Source organism: Typopeltis vanoorti, chromosome 18 (genome assembly GCF_054136105.1).
Source record: "Typopeltis vanoorti isolate ZY-2024b chromosome 18, IOZ_Tvanoo_1.0, whole genome shotgun sequence".
NCBI lineage: Eukaryota > Metazoa > Arthropoda > Arachnida > Uropygi > Thelyphonidae > Typopeltis > Typopeltis vanoorti.
In genome coordinates, this window is record NC_143566.1 from 90893027 (window position 1) to 90912442 (window position 19416).

At 34.9% G+C, this 19416-nt stretch overlaps 1 protein-coding gene across 1 annotated transcript in view; it reads right to left on the minus strand.

Moving 5' to 3' along the window:
* VhaAC39-1 (V-type proton ATPase subunit VhaAC39-1) overlaps positions 1–19416 on the minus strand; it is a 108238-nt gene that overhangs the window by 22637 nt on the left and 66185 nt on the right. Inside the window, exon 6 of the mRNA XM_090408600.1 lies at positions 7777–7953. Within this exon, the coding sequence (XP_090264726.1) occupies positions 7777–7953 (177 nt within the window). The remainder of the gene's footprint in view (positions 1–7776; positions 7954–19416) is intronic.

The window sequence follows — 19416 nt, forward strand, 5'->3', positions numbered from 1 at the left end:
AGGATAAGATTTTTAACTAGTGTTTTGAAATGGACTGATTTTTTTTACAAAAGTAGAGGAGTTGCCAGTAAGGGGAGCAAGTGACTTGGCTAAATGCTGGGCCAGTTTATATGTGGAACTAACTATGCTATTGACTATGGGGCATAGGGGGATATTAGTTTTGTGGATTTTTGGTAATCCATAAATACGGGGTAGTTTAACATGGATTGGTTTTATTTTCCTAATGATTTCTTTGGGCCATGACATCACTTTTTTCAATAATTTTTGAAATTTTTTCCTTTGAGACATAGTGGGGTCTCGATGTATAATTTGATACGTGGAACCATCACACAGGAGATCTTGCATTTTTCTGTTATAATCTTCTTGATTCATGATAACTGTTGCATTTCCTTTATCGACTTTTGTAATAATAATATATTTTTATTCTTATATAACTTTTTTTAAGGCAGTTATATGATTACATGGCATATTACTTTTTGGAAGTTTAGCCTTGTTTAGAAAACTTGCTATATCTAGACACACGTTATTGGCCATTGCTGCCGGAAGATCATGGATGCCCCTTTCTACTTTCATCATAATTTCTAATTTAGGAATTTGTTTGAGCGTGATGGCAAAGTTATGCCCTAGACTAAGAGCGTTCTTGGCTTCTTCAGTGAGTGTTTCAGATGATAGGTTTGCAACCAAGTGGTCTTGTCGAAGTTGGGACTTCGTATGTTGGCACTGTTGTAGAAGTTCATATTTCTTCAAGTGTCTGCTTTTTACTTTCATAATTTTTTTTTTTTTGCTGCAACTTCGGAGATGTGATGTAGGACAGTCCACATTTCAGGATTTAACACGTTGATTAGTTCTTGTTGTAGAGCTGTTTAGCAGAGAAGGGCTAAACTTTCCCGTCGATAAATACGATGTGCCTTTGCTGACTGTAACTTTTCTTCAAATTTCAGAAAAGATGGAATGATATCGTTGTCGTGGCATAATTTAAGGAAGGCTAACCTGTTCAATTTTATGAACAGGTTAGCCTTCTAAAATTATGAGAACATCACAACAGATTAATGCAATAATGAGGTGGAGCAGCAGCAAAGAAATTATTATTTTTTTTGTATCCTTCTCATCCATCTAGGATGGGTCGAGTTCCTCTTAATGAGGGGTTACTGGCATATTAATGCAGCAAGTTGACCACTCTGCTGCTGCTGCATCCCATATGGGTGATATTCATGACTGTATCAGTGTGTGCGTGTTCATGGGGCCGGTTTGCCTGCTTGCGAGATGAAAAATCCCAGATAAACTGGGAGGAAAAACCCTGCATTCCACGCCCGAGACCAGCTAACTTGGCTATGGCTGAGGAAGATCCTTAAGTGCCTCACATCGTCGATAGGAATTGAACCTAGGATGCTCCTTCTCCAGGTATATAGTTGTAAAGTACATAGTCACTAAGCTAACTGTGCAGACTTGTATAAGGCCATGATCAGGCCACAAAAGGACTATTGTGTACAAATTTGGTCACCTAGATTTCAAGAGGGACGAGGACAACTTGTAGAGCCTCATTAATGTGGAAGATATGATTTTTCATAGAGAAGGATACAAGTGGTAGAACAAGAGGCCATCCTTGGAAGCTATATAAAGACTGAATCCTTTCTTTTAGGCTTACATGGTGATCCGAATACATTTTGGAAAATTATGGAGACAACTACCATGTTTGAGTAAAAACTTTAGTTTAAGTTTTGACCGTTATATCAAGGTCATGCTCTTTACACCATACAAAAACCTGGTATGAAAGAAAATTTAAGGAAGCCTGTGATATTCTGATAAAACACCCAAATATCAACAGTAATGGCAGCATGAAAATTCCAAGAATCTGGATGGCACACATTCAACAGACCTAACACTTAGTATCCAACATATATCAGGACTCTAGGCAACCTTCAGCTAGTATTGGAAACCATTCCATACCAACTGGTTGGAATGTACATGTATGATCATGGTGTTATATATATATATATATATATATATATATATTATGTTAAAGATACCAAGCTATTTTAAACCTGGTTTTACTCCATTTCCCAAGTAAGAAAACAGAAAAGTAAGTCAAGTTTGCACCTGCAAGTATTGCAAGTGTAGGTGACCCCACACATAGTGCAACTCAAAGCAACTCGTGGTAAAGGTGGATAAGCTCTGATCACTATTCTTAATATTTACCCTTAATGCAAAGCACATCTCCTGGAAGAGATGTATGATGCTGTGTATTAAAGGCAAGGGGGCCACTACCCAGACTGGTTTCGACCTTTATTGAGGTCTCATCAGTGGGAGCCAGGCTAGAAATACCAAGATTTTAGTAATACAGAGCTTATAAGTATTTTACCAGAACAAGTTACCATAAGGTGTTTTAACCTTATTAAATCTTTAATTATCTTTAACATTTATTATCATCATCAACTGCATCAGTCTTGGGACTGGTAGCTCAGCAGCAATTTCCTCCATTCCGCTCTGTCATTGGCTTTCTTCTTAACCTCCTGGTAACTCCCTAAACCCGTGCTGTCTTTGACTTGGTCAAGAAAGCTTTTCCTTGGTCTGCCTCTTCTTCTTTTCCCCTCTATTTTGCCTTCAGTTATTCTTTTCACAAGTCCATCATGTCGAAGTATATGTCCAAACCACCTATCCCTTCTAATTTTGATCGATTTTATTAGAGTTCTTGTTTCGCTTATCCCTCTCAGAACTTGTTGGTTTGATTTTTTTGCTGTCCATTTTATTTTGTTCATGCGACGCCAGCACCACATTTCAAAAGCCTCCAATCTTCTTACATCTTCTCTGCCTAGAATCCAGGTTTCACATCCACACAGTGCAATGCTCCATATCAATGTCTTTACTAATTTTTTTCAATTGTAGGTTGAGGTTTCCTATTAAAATGCTTTTCATCTTAGAGAATTGGGCTTTTGCATTGTTTATTCCTGATCTTATGTCTTCTCTTGTTCTGCATTTTCTGTTATTAGGCTACCTAAATATTTAAAGCTTTTCACTTGTTTTATTTGTTCCCTGCTGATGTCTATATGCTCTGTATTGATAGGGATTTTGCCTGTAACAATGATTTTAGTCTTATCTGTGTTGATTTTCATTTTATATTTTTCAAGGTTATTATTTAGTAATTCTAGCATTGTTTTTAATGTTCTTCTGTTTTCTGCTACAAGGGCTATGTCATCAGCAAATCTTATACACATGACTTGCTCACTATTTATCTTTAGTTTCCTGAATGGCCTTTTCAATATATAAATTAAATAAAAGTGGTAAAAGTATACATCCTTGTCTTACTCCACTCCTGATATTTATTATTTTCTCCTTATCATTGATTTTAATCCGTCCATTTTGATTTTTGTAAATTGATAAATTATTTTCCTATCCCTCAAATCTATGCCGATGTTAGTTAGACAATTTAGGAGTATTTGCTGGTTTACGGAAGTATATGTAAGTATTTTGACTAAGGTCTAATCTTCTCTCTATTATTGTTCTTAAACAGAGTATTGCCTCTCTTGTTCCTTTATTCTTTCTGAATCCAAATTGGTCTTCATCCAATAGACAATCTCTTTTTGAATAAATTCTATTTTGAATAATTTTTAGCAGAATTTTGCTAACATGTGGGATTAAAGCTATTGTTCTAAATTGGCTGCATTTGTTTGCATTATTCTTTTTTGTTATTGGTATTATGGTTGATTTCATAAACTCCTTTGGTATTTCTCCTCTATCATAGATTTGAGCTATTAATTGATAGAGTAAGGTTTTTGTCTCATCACCTAGATTTTGTAGCAGTTCTATAGGAATATTGTCTACACCTGGACTTTTTCCATTACTCATTTCGGACAGTGCTTTATCAAATTCTTCTCGCATTATTGGGGGTCCTAGATTATCTTCATTTTGATTTTCTATGCTGATATCAACATCAAGTTCGTCGCCATTAGATAGATTTTCAAGATACTTCTTCCATTCCATTAATATATTCTCAGATTCTATTAGTAATTTTCCATTTTCATCTTTGATGGCATTGTTTTTGCTGTTCTTATTAAATTTGAAAGTCAGTTTGTTAATTTCTTTATAGGCTTTCTCTATGTTTTCTTTTTTAAATAATTCATCTATGTTATTACACTGTTCTTCCAGGTATTCTTTTTTGGCTTGTCTACATTTTCTTGTAATTTGATTTTTAAGATATTTGTATTTGGCCACATCTTCTTCTTTAACAGCATTTTTATATAAGTATAAAGAGCTAATAAGCTTTTAGATTAATAAGCTAATAGCATTTTTATATTTTCTTCTTTCATCAATAAGGCCAAGTATTTCATCTGTTATCCAATGTTTTCTTTTTTCTTTTTCTGCATTTTTCAATAATTGATTTGATGAATTTGTAATTAACTCTTTAATCATATTCCATTGGTTTTCAATATTATTCTGACTATTTATGTTTTCTGGAATGTTATGATCAGTTGCCTCTTGGTATCTTCTCTTTACTTCTTTACTCTTTAATTTTTCAAGGTTCCATCTTATTGGTTTGTATCTTTGGATTTGTTTCCTATATTTCAGTTCTGTTTTCATTAAGACAAGGTTATGGTCACTACTAATGTCGGCACCTGGATAGCTTTTGCAATTTTTTATTTGGTTTCTGTATCTTTTCTTGACTAATATATAATCTATTTGATATCTATTTGAATCCCCAGGTGCTTTCCAGGTGTATCTTCTTCTTTTTGGAACTTGAAATAGTGTATTTGCTATAACTAACTGTTTTTGTGTACGAAATTCTATTAATTGCTTTCCTCTTTCATTCCTACGTCCAAGACCAAATCTTCCTGAAACATTATCATTTTGCTCTCTTCTCCCACTATAGCATTCCAATCTCCCATTATTATTGTATTGTCTTTGTCTTTAAAGCTGCTCCAGATTTCTTCTATTTGTTCATAAATTTCTTCTATTTCTTCATCGCTATGTTGTGATGTTGGCATGTAGACCATTATAATATTGAGGTGTACTGGTTCATTTTGAACGCTCATCACCATGATTCTGTCACTATAGTTAATTATTGTAGTGATTAACTTTCCAACTTTTTTTTTTTTTATGAAGCATTATTGCAACACCTGACTCACCCTTCTTTTGTCCTGAATATATTATCCGAAATTCTCCACTCCAGAAATCACCCTGTCCCTCCCATCTCATCTCACTAATGCCCAAAATGTCTATTTCAAGTCTTGTCATTTTTTTTTTCACATTTTCTATTTTACATGGTTCTAGCAGTGTTCATGCATTCCATGTTCCAATATTCAGTTTATTTCTTGTCTTCATTTTTGAATAAGTACCAGGATTTCGTTGGCTGTCGGCCTGAGAAGCCCGGTTACTTCTCCTGTCGGTCATGACTCCTTTTACTTGGGAATGTAATGTGGTGGTTTCCCCTTGCCTTCCACATCGCAGTATTGTAACATGTATGCTACAGGAGGTTGATACAAGTAGCGCTACTGCCCACTACTATAACTATTAGTGGTTAGGTGAAAGAGGAGGAAACACCCCTAGCCCTCGAGTACTCTTATAGCTTCAGGAAGAATGGAGGACCTCCTCCTGAGGTTAGTAAGCAAGAAAAGAGACAGACAGAAAGTTTTAAGTAAAGAATCCTCATTAGGAAGAATGTTAGTGTGAGGGTAGAAGCAGGAAGTGGAAGAGTTAGAGAAAAGTATGACCAAAAGCTTTGAAATAGATCATACTTAGCTCTGGGACCCCGGGTTAGCCATGCCTGTGCCTGCAAGTCACAAGCCCCATGGAGACAACATTTATTATACCCAAGGTAAAATACTTTCTACATACACACACACACACACACACACACACACACACACACACATAAACTTGTTGTTGCTCCCAATGTAATTTTACAACCAGTAGATAACATTTAGGACTCTAGCATTGATGTATATTTTTATTTTATTTTATTTATTTTACATTTTTTTATTTTAATTTTTTTTAATATTTATATTTTATTTTTTTGCCAGAGGTCAGGCCAATAATTATTCATGTATTAGAATTGTAACAGTTGGTCAGTAACTTTAACAAACCACGTAGATTGTAGTGTAGCTTGTTTTCTGTATATAGTGCATATGCTCCGGAAGATGACCTTGATATAAAGGTCGAAACGTCGAAAGTGGATTTTAGTTTATATTAAACTAAAGTTTTACTCAAACACGGTAGTTGTCTGCATAATTTTCCAAAATGTATACAAAGACTGAGTTTAAGGCATGGTTTGATAATCTTTTTACTCAAGATTGTAGACCTCCCATGATGACTCTTGACTGCACGTGTGTGTGTGTGTGTGTGTGAGGGGGGGGGGAATCTGATAATATTTAATAATATAATCTTTCAACAAAAGATTATATTGTTTATAGTGAAAAGCACAGATGCTATCCACTCCAGCCAATGAGGCCAGCTATAATATTAACAGTGAAATTCTTAACATGGATTATCTATTTGAAAGAGGCATCCAGACATTAACAGGTCACGTGAGTATCTTCCTGAAATATGCTCAGGTAGCAGGAGACAGACTTTGGTTTGGATGTTTCTCCTTATTATAGAATTCACTGAAACAGTAGTCACAAAAGTGCAAGTTAACTGTATAATATAACATTTATATACTTTATTTGAATGTGCATATGTGGCTGGATTATGCACATATACAACACTGCTCCTTAGTATTTTAGCAATGGATGTTATATTATTACAAACATATCTTCTATTCATGTATTAGCAGTTGTGTATTTAGACTTAAGCACTGGTTGAAGATGTTTTTTTTTTGCTGTTTTTTTGTTTAATGGAATGTGGAATGATAATAACAAGCTTTAACAACTTTCTCTGGCTTTTGTTTTAATGACTTTTTTTTTTTTTTTTTTTTTTTTTTGCAACCAGCAACAGATCTTTAAAACCAAACCAAGCTCAATATATATAACTAAAACTTCAAAATGCAGGAAATTCTTGGACCTCCTTCCCTCTTAGGACTTTACTCTTTCATGTAATCAATTCCACTTGTTTTTGTGTTGCTTGTAAGCAAGGTGACAAGGTTTTTTCCCTAATGATCTGCCCTTATCAAGTAATTTGCTTTGGATAAACCAACTTTCTGTTATGGCAGAGTAGTTAATTCTATCTATACAGTCTGCTGGAGAGATAAATTAAAATGTGCATGTGTAAATTTACAAGCTAGTATGTGGGGTAGAAAAACCCTTGTCTGAAAAAACTCCAGAAGGGAGAAGCTTGATGTTTGTATGTAAAAAGAACAAACAAACTCCTCTCATTACAGACATGTTTTGAACCTATGTCATTTTTTCAATAAATGATGTGAGGTTCAACCACTAATTGTGGTTGTTTCACATTATGCCAAAGTAACTGATGGGTTGTGCACACATGCACACACACACGCCTGGAATACATGGATATAAAATATGAAAGCAAGGAAATCAACTTCTCTAATGATGCAGTAGTTTTAACAGTTTATTATTTAGAAATGATTCAAAATGAGGCACTTGTAATGAAAAAAATATCAAAATAATTAGTGAAAAGAAGGAATTCGATTACACTTTATATTTACACAATTTTAGATAAAAGAAAATGGATATTCAAACATAATGCAAGTGCAGAACTTGCTGTGCATATACTTAGAAGCCACTGAGCTATGTAATCTTGCATTTACAGTTTCTGATTATTACTGACAGCAAATATATATACATATTACAACAAAAGAAAACTGTAAAAAAAGATATTACATACTGCATAATATTCAGCAACAGCTTTGACTTGTTCATAGTCATCGGCTTTAGCAAGAGCTTGAAGACCATCAGGATATAATTTTCCACAATGTGGATAAAGTTTTGCTCTATCCTCTTTAGTCAGTTCAGTACCAAATGAATTAATTGTAATAACAAAAGCTCTTCGATCTGCTTCAAACTGAAAAATGTTTAATTGCAATTTGTATTAACTCTAAAAATGCATTCTAATTTGCAATAAATAGCTCATTAAATAATACTAATTTATTGCATTAAATGTATTAAATTGCAATAAATAGTAACACTAATTACATTAAATGCTAAAGTGCAGTCAACTCTCACTACAGCGAAGACTGCAATAACAAACTCAATTATAAACTATTGAAAGGGCCTAATCAAAACCCCCATAGGTACAATGCTATGTGAATCAAAATTCAATATAGCAAACAATCCTCTATAACAGGCCTGCACAACATATGGCCCACAATGCCATTTATTTTGGCACGTCTGCCTGATTGAATTATTTAATCATAAGGGAGAATATGAAATTAGACGATTTTTTCCTAGCGCTGAATTAAATTTTTACTAAGACTCTGCATGTTTACATTCATGTGATTAATGTCACAATCATGTTTCTTTCAACTCAACAATAAATTGCACGAATTATTCCCACTATCGTGTTTAATAATAAATTATTACAATTGCTTTCAGGTTTTGTTAGCGCTAGTGTCGCTGCAGGGAAATTCAAAATTACATCTCCGTGATAACGACTTGATGTTTACGAACGAGAACAAATCGTATTACATAAAGTTGGCTGTGCCTTGACTGGCTTTGGCAGTGTAGTGGTTGGTTGTAGTTGGAGCAATACATTACATAACTGTTATCATAACCTGCATTATTGTGAGATTTTTCAGGTTTTTCATCATTAGTTTTTGTAATTAATATTGTCAATCTCGACACAATGAGCTTAAGTAAAAAGTGTAAAATAGATTCAGAACATCGAACATTTAACCCTGAGTGGACAAACAAATATTTTTTTTATGTTGTTTAAGGACAAAATAGTGTACATTGTTTGCTGGGAATCTATCACTGTGCTGAAAGAGTACAATCTGAGACATCATTTTGAATCGAAACATCCTAACCTTGGCAAGTTGGATGCAAGTGAAAAGCAAATAAAAGCAGTAAAGTTATTGAAAGTCCATAGCGGTGAGCAGCAAGCCTTTAAAAAAGTGACATCTGCAAATGAAGTGGCCACAAAGTTAAGTTTAAAAATATCACAATAATTTGTGCTGGCAAATCATTTACTGAGGGGAGAGTTGATAAAAAAGTGTCTGATGATTGCCGTTTCTGAATTGCGTCCTGATAAGAAAAATAATTTTGAAAATATTAGTTTGTCCCGTATGACTGTTCAGCGCAGGATGGCTGATATTGCCGAGGATCTCAAAGATAACATGCAAAAATTGGCTAGTGAATTTGTCTATTATTTGCTTGCTATGGATGAAAGCACACGTGTAAGATACTGCACAGCTTTTAATATATGTAAGAGGGACTAATAAGAATTTTGAGCTGACAGAGGAGCTTGCTGGTTTGTGTTCAATGAAAGGAAGAACAACAGGAAAGGAGATCGCAGAAAATGTAAAGATGTGTGTAACCAAAAAACTATCCTTAAATTTCAAGAATTTAGTAGCAGTTTGCATTGATGGTGCCCCATCTATGTGTGGAAAAAATGTTGGTGCTGTAACATTCATTGAACAGCATGCAGGTAAACCATTGACAAAATTTCACTGCCAAATTCACAGCAGGTGTTGTGTTGAAAGGTTTTTGCAGTTTGATCATGTGATTAAAGTAGTATTTGCTCTAGTCAACTATATTCGAGCTCGGGGTTTGAAACACATTTCACACGTTTCTAGAAAAAAATGATGCAGAGTACGGGGATCTACCATAACACACTGATGTATGTTGGTTGAGCTGTGGTAAAGTTTAGTCACGCTTTGTCGCTCTAAAAATGAACTAGTTGAATTTTCTGAATCTGAAGAAGATATGGAAAAATTCCCAGAAATAATAGATGAAGAATGGAATCAAGATTTATTTTTCTTGTGTGACATTTTGGGTCACTTGAATGGCCTTAACTTACAGCTTCAAGGAAAATAAGTTTGTTAACTAAAAACACTTTTTTTTGAATACTAGTCAAGTGGGTTTTTAATTTATTGTCCTACATGTTTCGCCGATTTTTGCTATCGGCATCTTCAGGGAATACAATTGTTAAGCTATATGAAGGTAACAGACTAGGTTTTTAACTGACAGTTCTAATTCATTCAAAATTAGTATTGTGCAAGACAATGCGCGTGTCTCGGGAACATGATTTATTTGTTACGAGACATAATGTAATTAGCGTGAAAGTTCATTTCTTTGATGTTTAGTAATCTGATTAAAGCTTTCCAAATTTCTGGTAGGATTAGACCTTGATGCTTGTTTAGGTTTCCTGTTGAATGGGTGACCGTAGCAGCCTCCTTGAAGGTTCGGGAATGGTAGTTCTCTTCTATATAGGGCATGACTCTTATCCCCCCTCAGTGAGATGGTTGGTAGAGGCAAAGTGGCAAGAAAGGCCTGAAATATCTTGTCTGCTGTTTCTGACATATTCTATGTGTTCTTTCTGAAACTGAATAGTTTCGAAGCTTCTAGAGGTCTGACCAACGTAACTAACACCACAGGAGCAAGGTATATTATATACTCCAAGGACATCCTCCATGGATGAGGGTCTTCTGGTGATCTTAAAAATTTCCGAATAGTATTGACTGGCTTGAATGCTACTCTAATATTGTGTGGTTTTAGAAGGATAGCCAATTTTTTTGGAAATAGTGCTGACAAATGGAATAGTTATAGTACTGATGTATTGGGTGTCATCACGTTGTCTTTGTGGCATATCCGAAAAGAAGATATTGTTGCAGAGTCTTTTAGGATAATCATTTAAGGATAGCTCTCTGGATATTGTAGTTAATTCCTTTTGTAAGTCATCTTGGTCTGTTGTGTAATGTATAGCTCTTTTCTTAAGCATATGGATAATGCTAAGTTTCTGGGATATATGATGAGACGAGTTGAAATGGAGGTAACGTCCAGTATTCGTAGGTTTTCTATATACAGAGAGGTTGATATTATTATTGTTTTTTTTTTTTTTTTTTTTTTTTTTTTTTTTTTTTTTTTATTAGGATGTCTAGAAATGGAAGTTTTTCATCTTTTTCAATTTCTAATGTGAAATTGATGGTATGGTGGAAACTACTGATTTGGTTGAGATAATCCATTAGTTCTTCTTTTGTATGATTCCAAATGATAAAGATGTCATCAACATATCTGTACAAAGTTTTCACTTTTGGGATAATTTGGGATAAGATTTTATCCTATGAATAAGTCAGCACAAGAAGGAGAGAGGGGGCTACCCATGGCTAATCTTGTAAGTTGTTTGTAGACTGTTTTTTGCCAAATGAAATAGTTCGAAGTTAAACAATGGTTGAACAAAGTAGTGATGTTTCTTGGGAACAAGTTGTTTAAGATGTTGATGACTTCCACAACTGGAATGTTTGTAAAGAGAGATGTGACGTCAAGGCTTGCTAGTATATCATCTTCAGATATAGGCATATTTTTTAATTTTTCAATAAAATGTTGCGAGTTTTTAATACAAGTATCTGAGGTGTGGATGTGTTGTTGTAAAATCTTGCCTAGATATTTAGACAGTTGGTAAAGAATAGATTCCATTCAACCATTGGACGTAATGGTATCCCTAATTTATGTATTTTAGGAATGCCATACAATCTTGGAGGCAATGGTTGGCATGGATTTTAGCTTTCTTATTAAGTCTATAGGCCAGTTAATCATTCGATGTAATAGTTCATTGGTGTCGTTATGGTTTTTTTGCATAGGATCTGTACTGAGGACGTCATAGACAGACGTGTCTGATAATAGATTTTTAATTTTTTCTTCATAATCTTTTGTATTTAAGATAACAGTATTGTTGCCTTTGTCAGCTTTAAGTATGATGATGTCTTTATTATTCCTTAATTTGAGTAGTGTTTTTCTTTCCATTTGGTTAGAGTTGGTGTTAGGAGATCTTGACGGAGCGGAAAGGATTATGCTGCTTTTTAGTCGTAAGTCATTAGCTATTGGGTGTGGTAGCAGTGAGATGGCTTTGTCTAAGTTGCAGATGAACTCTATTTTAGGAATAGCAGTAGTCTAATCTCTAATAACCTTGACGTAGAGACCTGGCAACTTTTAGCTAATATGATTAGCAACTGTTATGCCAAAACCTTTAGTTACAGCAAAAAGATGCAAATTGATAAATTCAACTTGCTGTATGATAATCACATTAGCTCTAAACCGTCTCTACCAGATAACCAAGTGATAATAAACCTATCTAAACACATTTTAACAAAACCTGAGATCTCAATTCTCAAAAAAGGATTCGATTTTGCCTTAAAACCTACTGCTATTCCTAAAATAGAGTTCATCTGCAACTTGGAAAAAGCCATCTCATTGTTACCACACCCAATAGCTAATGACTTACGACTAAAAAAGCAGCATAATCCTTTCCGCTTCGTCAAGATCTGCTAACACCAACTCTAACCAAATGGAAAGAAGAACACTACTCAAATTAAGAAATAATAAAGACATCATCATACGTAAAGCTGACAAAGGCAACAATACTGTTATCTTAAATACAAAAAATTATGAAGAAAAAATTAAAAATCTATTATCAGACACGTCTGTCTATGACGTCCTCAGTACAGATCCTATGCAAAAAAACCATAACGACACCAATGAACTATTACATCGAATGATTAACTGGCCTATAGACTTAATAAGAAAGCTAAAATCCATGCCAACCGTTGCCTCCAAGATTGTATGGCGTTCCTAAAATACATAAATTAGGGATACCATTATGTCTAATAGTTGAATGGAATCTATTCTTTACTAACTGTCTAAATATCTAGGCAAGATTTTACAACAACACATCCACAACTCAGATACTTGTATTAAAAACTCGCAACATTTTATTGAAAAATTAAAAATATCCCTATATCTGAAGATGATATACTAGCAAGCTTTGACGTCACATCTCTCTTTACAAACATTCCAGTTGTGGAAGTCATCAACATCTTAAACAACTTGTTCCCAAGGAACATCACTACTTTGTTCAACTATTGTTTAACTTCAAACTATTTCATTTGGCAAAAAACAGTCTACAAACAACTTACCGGATTAGCCATGGGTAGCCCCCTCTCTCCTTCTTGTGCTGACTTATTCATGATAAAATCTTATCCCAAATTATCCCAAAATTTTGTACAGATATGTTGATGACATCTTTATCATTTGGAATCATACAAAAGAAGAACTAATGGATTATCTCAACCAAATCAATAGTTTCCACCATACCATCAAATTCACATTAGAAATTGAAAAAGATGAAAAACTTCAATTTCTAGACATCCTAATAATAAAAAAAAAAAAACCAATAACAGTATCAACCTGTCTGTATATAGAAAACCTACAAATTCTGGACGTTACCTCCATTTCAACTAGTCTCATCATATATCCCAGAAACTTAGCATTATCCATATGCTTAAGAAAAGAGCTATACGTTACACAACAGACCAAGATGACTTCAAAAAGAATTAACTACAATATCCAGAGAGCTATCCTTAAATGGTTATCCTAAAAGACTCTGCAACAATATCTTCTTTTTGGATATACCACAAAGACAACGTGATGACACCCAATACATCAGTACTATAACCCATATGCTTAAGAAAAGAGCTATACATTACACAACAGACCAAGATGACTTACAAAAAGAATTAACTACAATATCCAGAGAGCTATCCTTAAATGGTTATCCTAAAAGACTCTGAAACAATATCTTCTTTTCGGATATACCACAAAGACAACATGATGACACCCAATACATCAGTACTATAACTATTCCATTTGTCAGCAGTATTTCCAAAATATTGGCTATCCTTCTAAAACCACACAATATTAGAGTAGTATTCAAGCCAATCAATACTATTTGGAAATTTTTAAGATCACCAATAGACCCTCATCCATGGAGTATATCCCTGGAGTATATAATATACCTTGCTCCTGTGGTGTTAGTTACGTCGGTCAGACCTCTAGAAGCTTCGAAACAAGACAGAAAGAACACATAGGATATGTCAGAAACAACAGACAAGATATTTCGGGCCTTTCTTGCCACTTTGTCTATACCAACCATCTCACTGAGTGGAATAAGAGTCATATGCCATATATATATAGAAGAGAACTACCATTCCAGAACCTTCAAGGAGGCTGCTACGGTCACCCATTCAACAGGAAACCTAAACAAGCATCAAGGGCTAATCCTACCAGAAATTTGGAAAGCTTTAATCAGATCACTAAACACCAAAGAAATGAACTTTCATGCCAATTACATTATGTCTCGTAACAAATAAATCATGTTCCCGAGACATGCGCATTGTTTCGCACAATACTAATTTTGTATGAATTAGAACTGTCAGTTAAAAACCTTCATATAGTGTACCAATTGTATTCCCTGAAGATGCCGATAGCAAAAATCGGTGAAACATGAGGACAACAAATTAAAAACCTACTTGACTAATATTCAAAAAAAGTGTTTTAGTTATTATACAAGTAATCAAGGAAGAAAATCACTAAATAAGTTTGTTTTTCAGTTAATGTCACTTATAAAGGCAGGAATCTTTATCTGGACGATTTCAATCGAAGGTGAGTTAGCCGATCTCATACGAGGGTAGCAGGGTTTTTACTCCTGGAAACTCGGGTTTTTTTGTCCCGCATACATACAAATCGGCCATTCAGAACACATGCAATTTACAGACAAAAATAACTAGTTATGGTGGTGGTGGTGGAGGTGGGCGGTAGATGGCGTTGATGGAGATAATTCATAGTAGAGATCCAGTGTAGTGGTTGAGACAGTTGTAGGTGTCCTCCCGCGATGAGTCTTCGGACTCCTTGGAAGTGTCAAGAATAATAATAATAATAATAATAATAATAATAATAATAATAAAGGCATTCAAAATGAAATTAAGTTTGTTTGAAAATCAACTTGCTAAGGGAGATATGTCACATTTCTTAATTTGTTGACAGAATATTCCATCAAAATATCATTCAATGGTGGGTGGAAAATAGAAGAAGCACATATCACTTCTAAGTAAGGAGTTTCAGAAAAGAATGCCATTGAGTAATGAAGATGAAGTCCACATCCATTTTCTGTCAAAGCAGGAAATCTACCTGTCAAACTCCAGATGGAAGCTATTGATCTCCAGTGTTCTGAAAACTATCAGGTCAAGTATAGGGAGAGTACTTTACGAGAGTTTTATTCTATTCTGGATCAGGATAAATTTAAAAGTTTGTTGGATACTGCCTACCAGGTATTTTGTATGTTTGGGAGCACATATACTTGTGAACCAAACATTTTTGGTCATAAACTTGAACAAAACCAAACAGCGTTCACCTTTAAGTGATATCAATTTAGAGGCCATATTAAGAACGGCCACTTCAAACATGATACCAAACTTTGATAAAATAGTGGCAACAAAGAAATACAATGTGACATTCAATCACTGAGAATAAGTGTGATATTCTCAGTGAAATTATGAGTCAACTTTGTGTTTATGTTTAAGTGGTTTTTATTGAGAAATTTTCTAGCTATATCTGTTTGTAAATAATTTTGATTATAATTTTAATTGTAACTCTAAAAAATTTAAATATGCATATTAATTAGTATTTACTGTAGACCTACTAACAAATTTACTTAAGTTTAGCTGCAGTGGACTAGTCTAAGATTCTAGGTCCGAAGTGATCTGGCCCTTGGTCAGGTGGTCCAAGTTGGGTTTGGCCCTCAAAGACAATCAAGTTGTGCAGGCCTGCTCTATAACAAACAAACTGTTCCTATGATCCTCAGATGTTTGCTATAGCAAAAAACTATTGTATGCAGGTGTGCACTATATGAGAGTTGATGTAGATATGCTTAACGTTAGCATAACAGTTATGCTGCTTACAGCATCTCATTTCTTCATTATGCTAAAATGAATTTACTCAAATTTACTCCAAAATAAATTTACACTACCTGTGTATACAAAAAGAAATGGAAACAGTAGCAAGAATAAAGAGCATCAATAGTTTAGTTGGTTTACAATGCTCTTTGGTTGGAGAGACTTGGTTACAAATCCAATTTAGGGTGTGAAGAACCTTTATCAGGGCTTTTCAACCTGAGAGAAACTCATGTAGAGGCTTAATGGAGTGAAACAGCACTGAGAAAGGATTAAAAATATTATTTAATTCTTCCAATAATTCACCTTAGTCACTGAGACATTGTCAGGGAGTACAATATGAAAATTGTAACGCACACAAAACTAAGTAAAACATGTAGATGAAAGACTAGTCTTAACTAGATAGGGGTGTCCCCTCTGTGGATACCTGTTGGCAGCCATTTCCTATATTTTGGGAAGTTTAATGCAACCATATTTATTTAAATTAGGCTGGTTTCTGAGAGCAGCAGTTGCAGATTCCAAAATGTCTTTCTTCTAAATTTACTGTGATGGAACATGGTCTTTTTCCAATTGATTTTATGAGCCGTATCTAAAGTATGGTCCACAAGATCAGATTGATTATTACTGCAGATGCATTTTTTGTGTTCTTCCATGAGGATGTTGCCGATCATCCTGTCTATCTAGTTAAGAGATATGTGGATGATGTGTTCTCCATTTGGTCTCATGGCCCAGGCACATTAGACTTTCCTCTCTCATCCCAATAGTCTTCACCCTATAATCCAGTTTACCATGGAAAAAGAAATTAATAATAGTTTATCCTTTCTAGACACCTTGGTAGCATGCCTACCCAGTGTTAACTTGTCCTTTTAAGTATACAGGAAGCCCACCCACACAGACAGATGTATTTAAACTTTTCTATCACCCTCCTCTTAAAATATGGTATCATTAAAACATTAACCAATAGTCTACAACTTTTGTTCCAATGCATCCTCTCTGACAGCAGAACTTAATCATATATACCATATCTTATATAACGGCTACAGCTCCCACAGTATTGAAAAATAATCCTTTCTCCAATCCTCTACCTTCTCTTTGAAAAGATTTTAGTAATGTTATCATCATCCCCTATATCTGAGCCATTCTTAAAGAAATACAACCTCTGCACTGTTTTCAAGCCCCACTGAAAGCCTGTTACCCTTATTCATTGGAGTATATAAACTGCCCTGTTCCTGCAAGTTGGCCTACTATGGACAGAGGAAGATAAGCCAATATCTGCAGTCATTACTATGGTCAATTGGGCCGTGAAGACCACGCTTCAGACAGGGCTCATAGAATCAGAAAGGAAAAAGACTGTGCTCCGTCACAGTAAATTTAAAAGAGGAAGACCATTTTTGGAATCTGCAGCTGCTCGCAGAAATCAGTCTAATATAAATAAATATGGTTGCATTAAACTTCTCAAAATATGGGAAACATCAATACTTTGAGATCCCAGTTTACATCCTAGGCCCAACAAATGCCCACAGAGGGTGCCCCACATTGGAGCACCTCATGGGCTTTTTTTTTTTTTTTTTTTTACTCATTGTACTGTAACATCTCTCATGATAAAGTGACTTTGTAACTTATCATGTTCAATTTTACGTTTTGTTTTATAGGAGAATGTAATCAGAAAATTGCTAAATAATCCTTTATGTAAAATGTACTGTATTGAGCCTTTGTCAAATTAATGTGGTGCATGACGTCATCAAATAAAGCTACTAAATCATGTTAAGTCAGAAAGATAATGCTAGGATTAGTATGAAAATTCTGAGAATTACCATGGATGGAAAATTCCAGAGACTGCGAAGAATGACGTAGTCATGTCCAGAGGTCAATAAATGACCAGAGTCACCATGGACAAAGACGTTCAAAAATTGATGTCAGCATGTCTGAAAGTAAACACATGACCAATTTTGAGAGATGTGCGCATACAAACAATGGAGATTCAGGCCTATAAAAGGCAGTTTGTCCAAGAAGAAATTTGTCTTAGGATTCTCTTAGGTCTTCTCTTACCTAAGTCGTCCCCGTAAACTAAGAATTTGCTGTCGGAAGTGAAAGAGAAGTGTTGTTCGTTGTTCACATGGGAAAATTTCTATTGAGTTGTTGGGAAAGAAAGGAGCTGCATATCACCACTGTGATAAAGATCCAATAAAGAAAGGCACGGTTGACTTCTCGAACAAGGAAAGAAATTAATGGGAAAACAGGAGCAAAACAGTAAGCGAAGACAAAGATAAGAAGATTTCATGTGAACTATAGGATAACGTGAAAGACTGTCTGCTATAAAGGATTTGTAAGTAGTTGTATTACTGAAGGTATGTAAAGTGAATGTATATAAAGACTGTATGTGAAATGTCTATGGTTATGAGATATTGTATAGTAATGGTAAATCAGGCTTAACCACCTTACCGGTCATTAAAGATCAAATACGCATCCTCAAAAGCATTGTATCCATCATAAATTTCAATGTAACATTAATGGTATTACAATTTTAATATGCACTTCGCATCCATGGTAATGTGAACGTATATATATATGTCCTGGCCGGTAGCATGGTTAACCAACGTATGTTTTATAATTGAGTAATGTTATGTTAAATTGTAAATGAGAGCTCAAACTGAAGTTTAGAGTAGTAAGGAAGTTGTGATGACCTTTTATATATACTGTCTCATTTTGTAAATATTCCTTATGGCCTGATTAAATGGCTTGTAAAAACACACTGGACTGTATTTTGTCAATGCACTATCCTGAAAAATTTCGAACTTGCATAAGAGAAATATATATGAAATTTATTTAAGCCATGACTAATGGTTTATCCTCCCAGAAATGTGGGTTTTTCATCCCACAAACCACGTAAACTGGCCATAACAACACAAGCAACATACTGACATAGGAGCCTATCGGAATAAGGATTAAACATCTTATTCTTTTAGATTTGGTTCTTAAAGCCTTTTATGTTAAGGTGTGGGGTCTACAAAATGGGAAGGAAGCATGAATAATCTTAATTTCTTTCATTCAGACAGAAAAGTTCAACCAGCCTAGTGGCTTTGCACTTCGCAACCATATTCCTGGGGAAGGAGTGTCCTGGGTTTGATTCCCATAGCCAACATGAGGAGCTTAAGAATCTTCCTCAGCCATAGCCAAGTTAGCCCTTCTTGGGTGTGGACAGCAGGGTAGACGATCATGCTATCATCAAAACCAAGTCCTGTTAGCTGCCTCACTGTGGCAAAAGGGAATGGGACTCTGGGCAGAATCAGCAAGCAAAGAACATCAAGATACTCCTGGTATGGCTACCCTAGGCATGAAATTCATTCCACTAAGCGCAGCTTATGCTAACAGGTGAAAAAAAAAAAAAAAAAGAGCAAGAGGTTATCAGATACAAAATGGATGCAAAACTGTAGTGCAGAAAGCAAGGAGAAACCACTGTGCTATTTTTTTAAGCACATTACTGTGGAGAGGGAAACTTCAAACCATGGTCAAAAATTCTCAGCATCCCTTTAATGGGACAGGTGTGCTAAGAATCCCCATGCAAAATGCAGTGAATCTACATAATA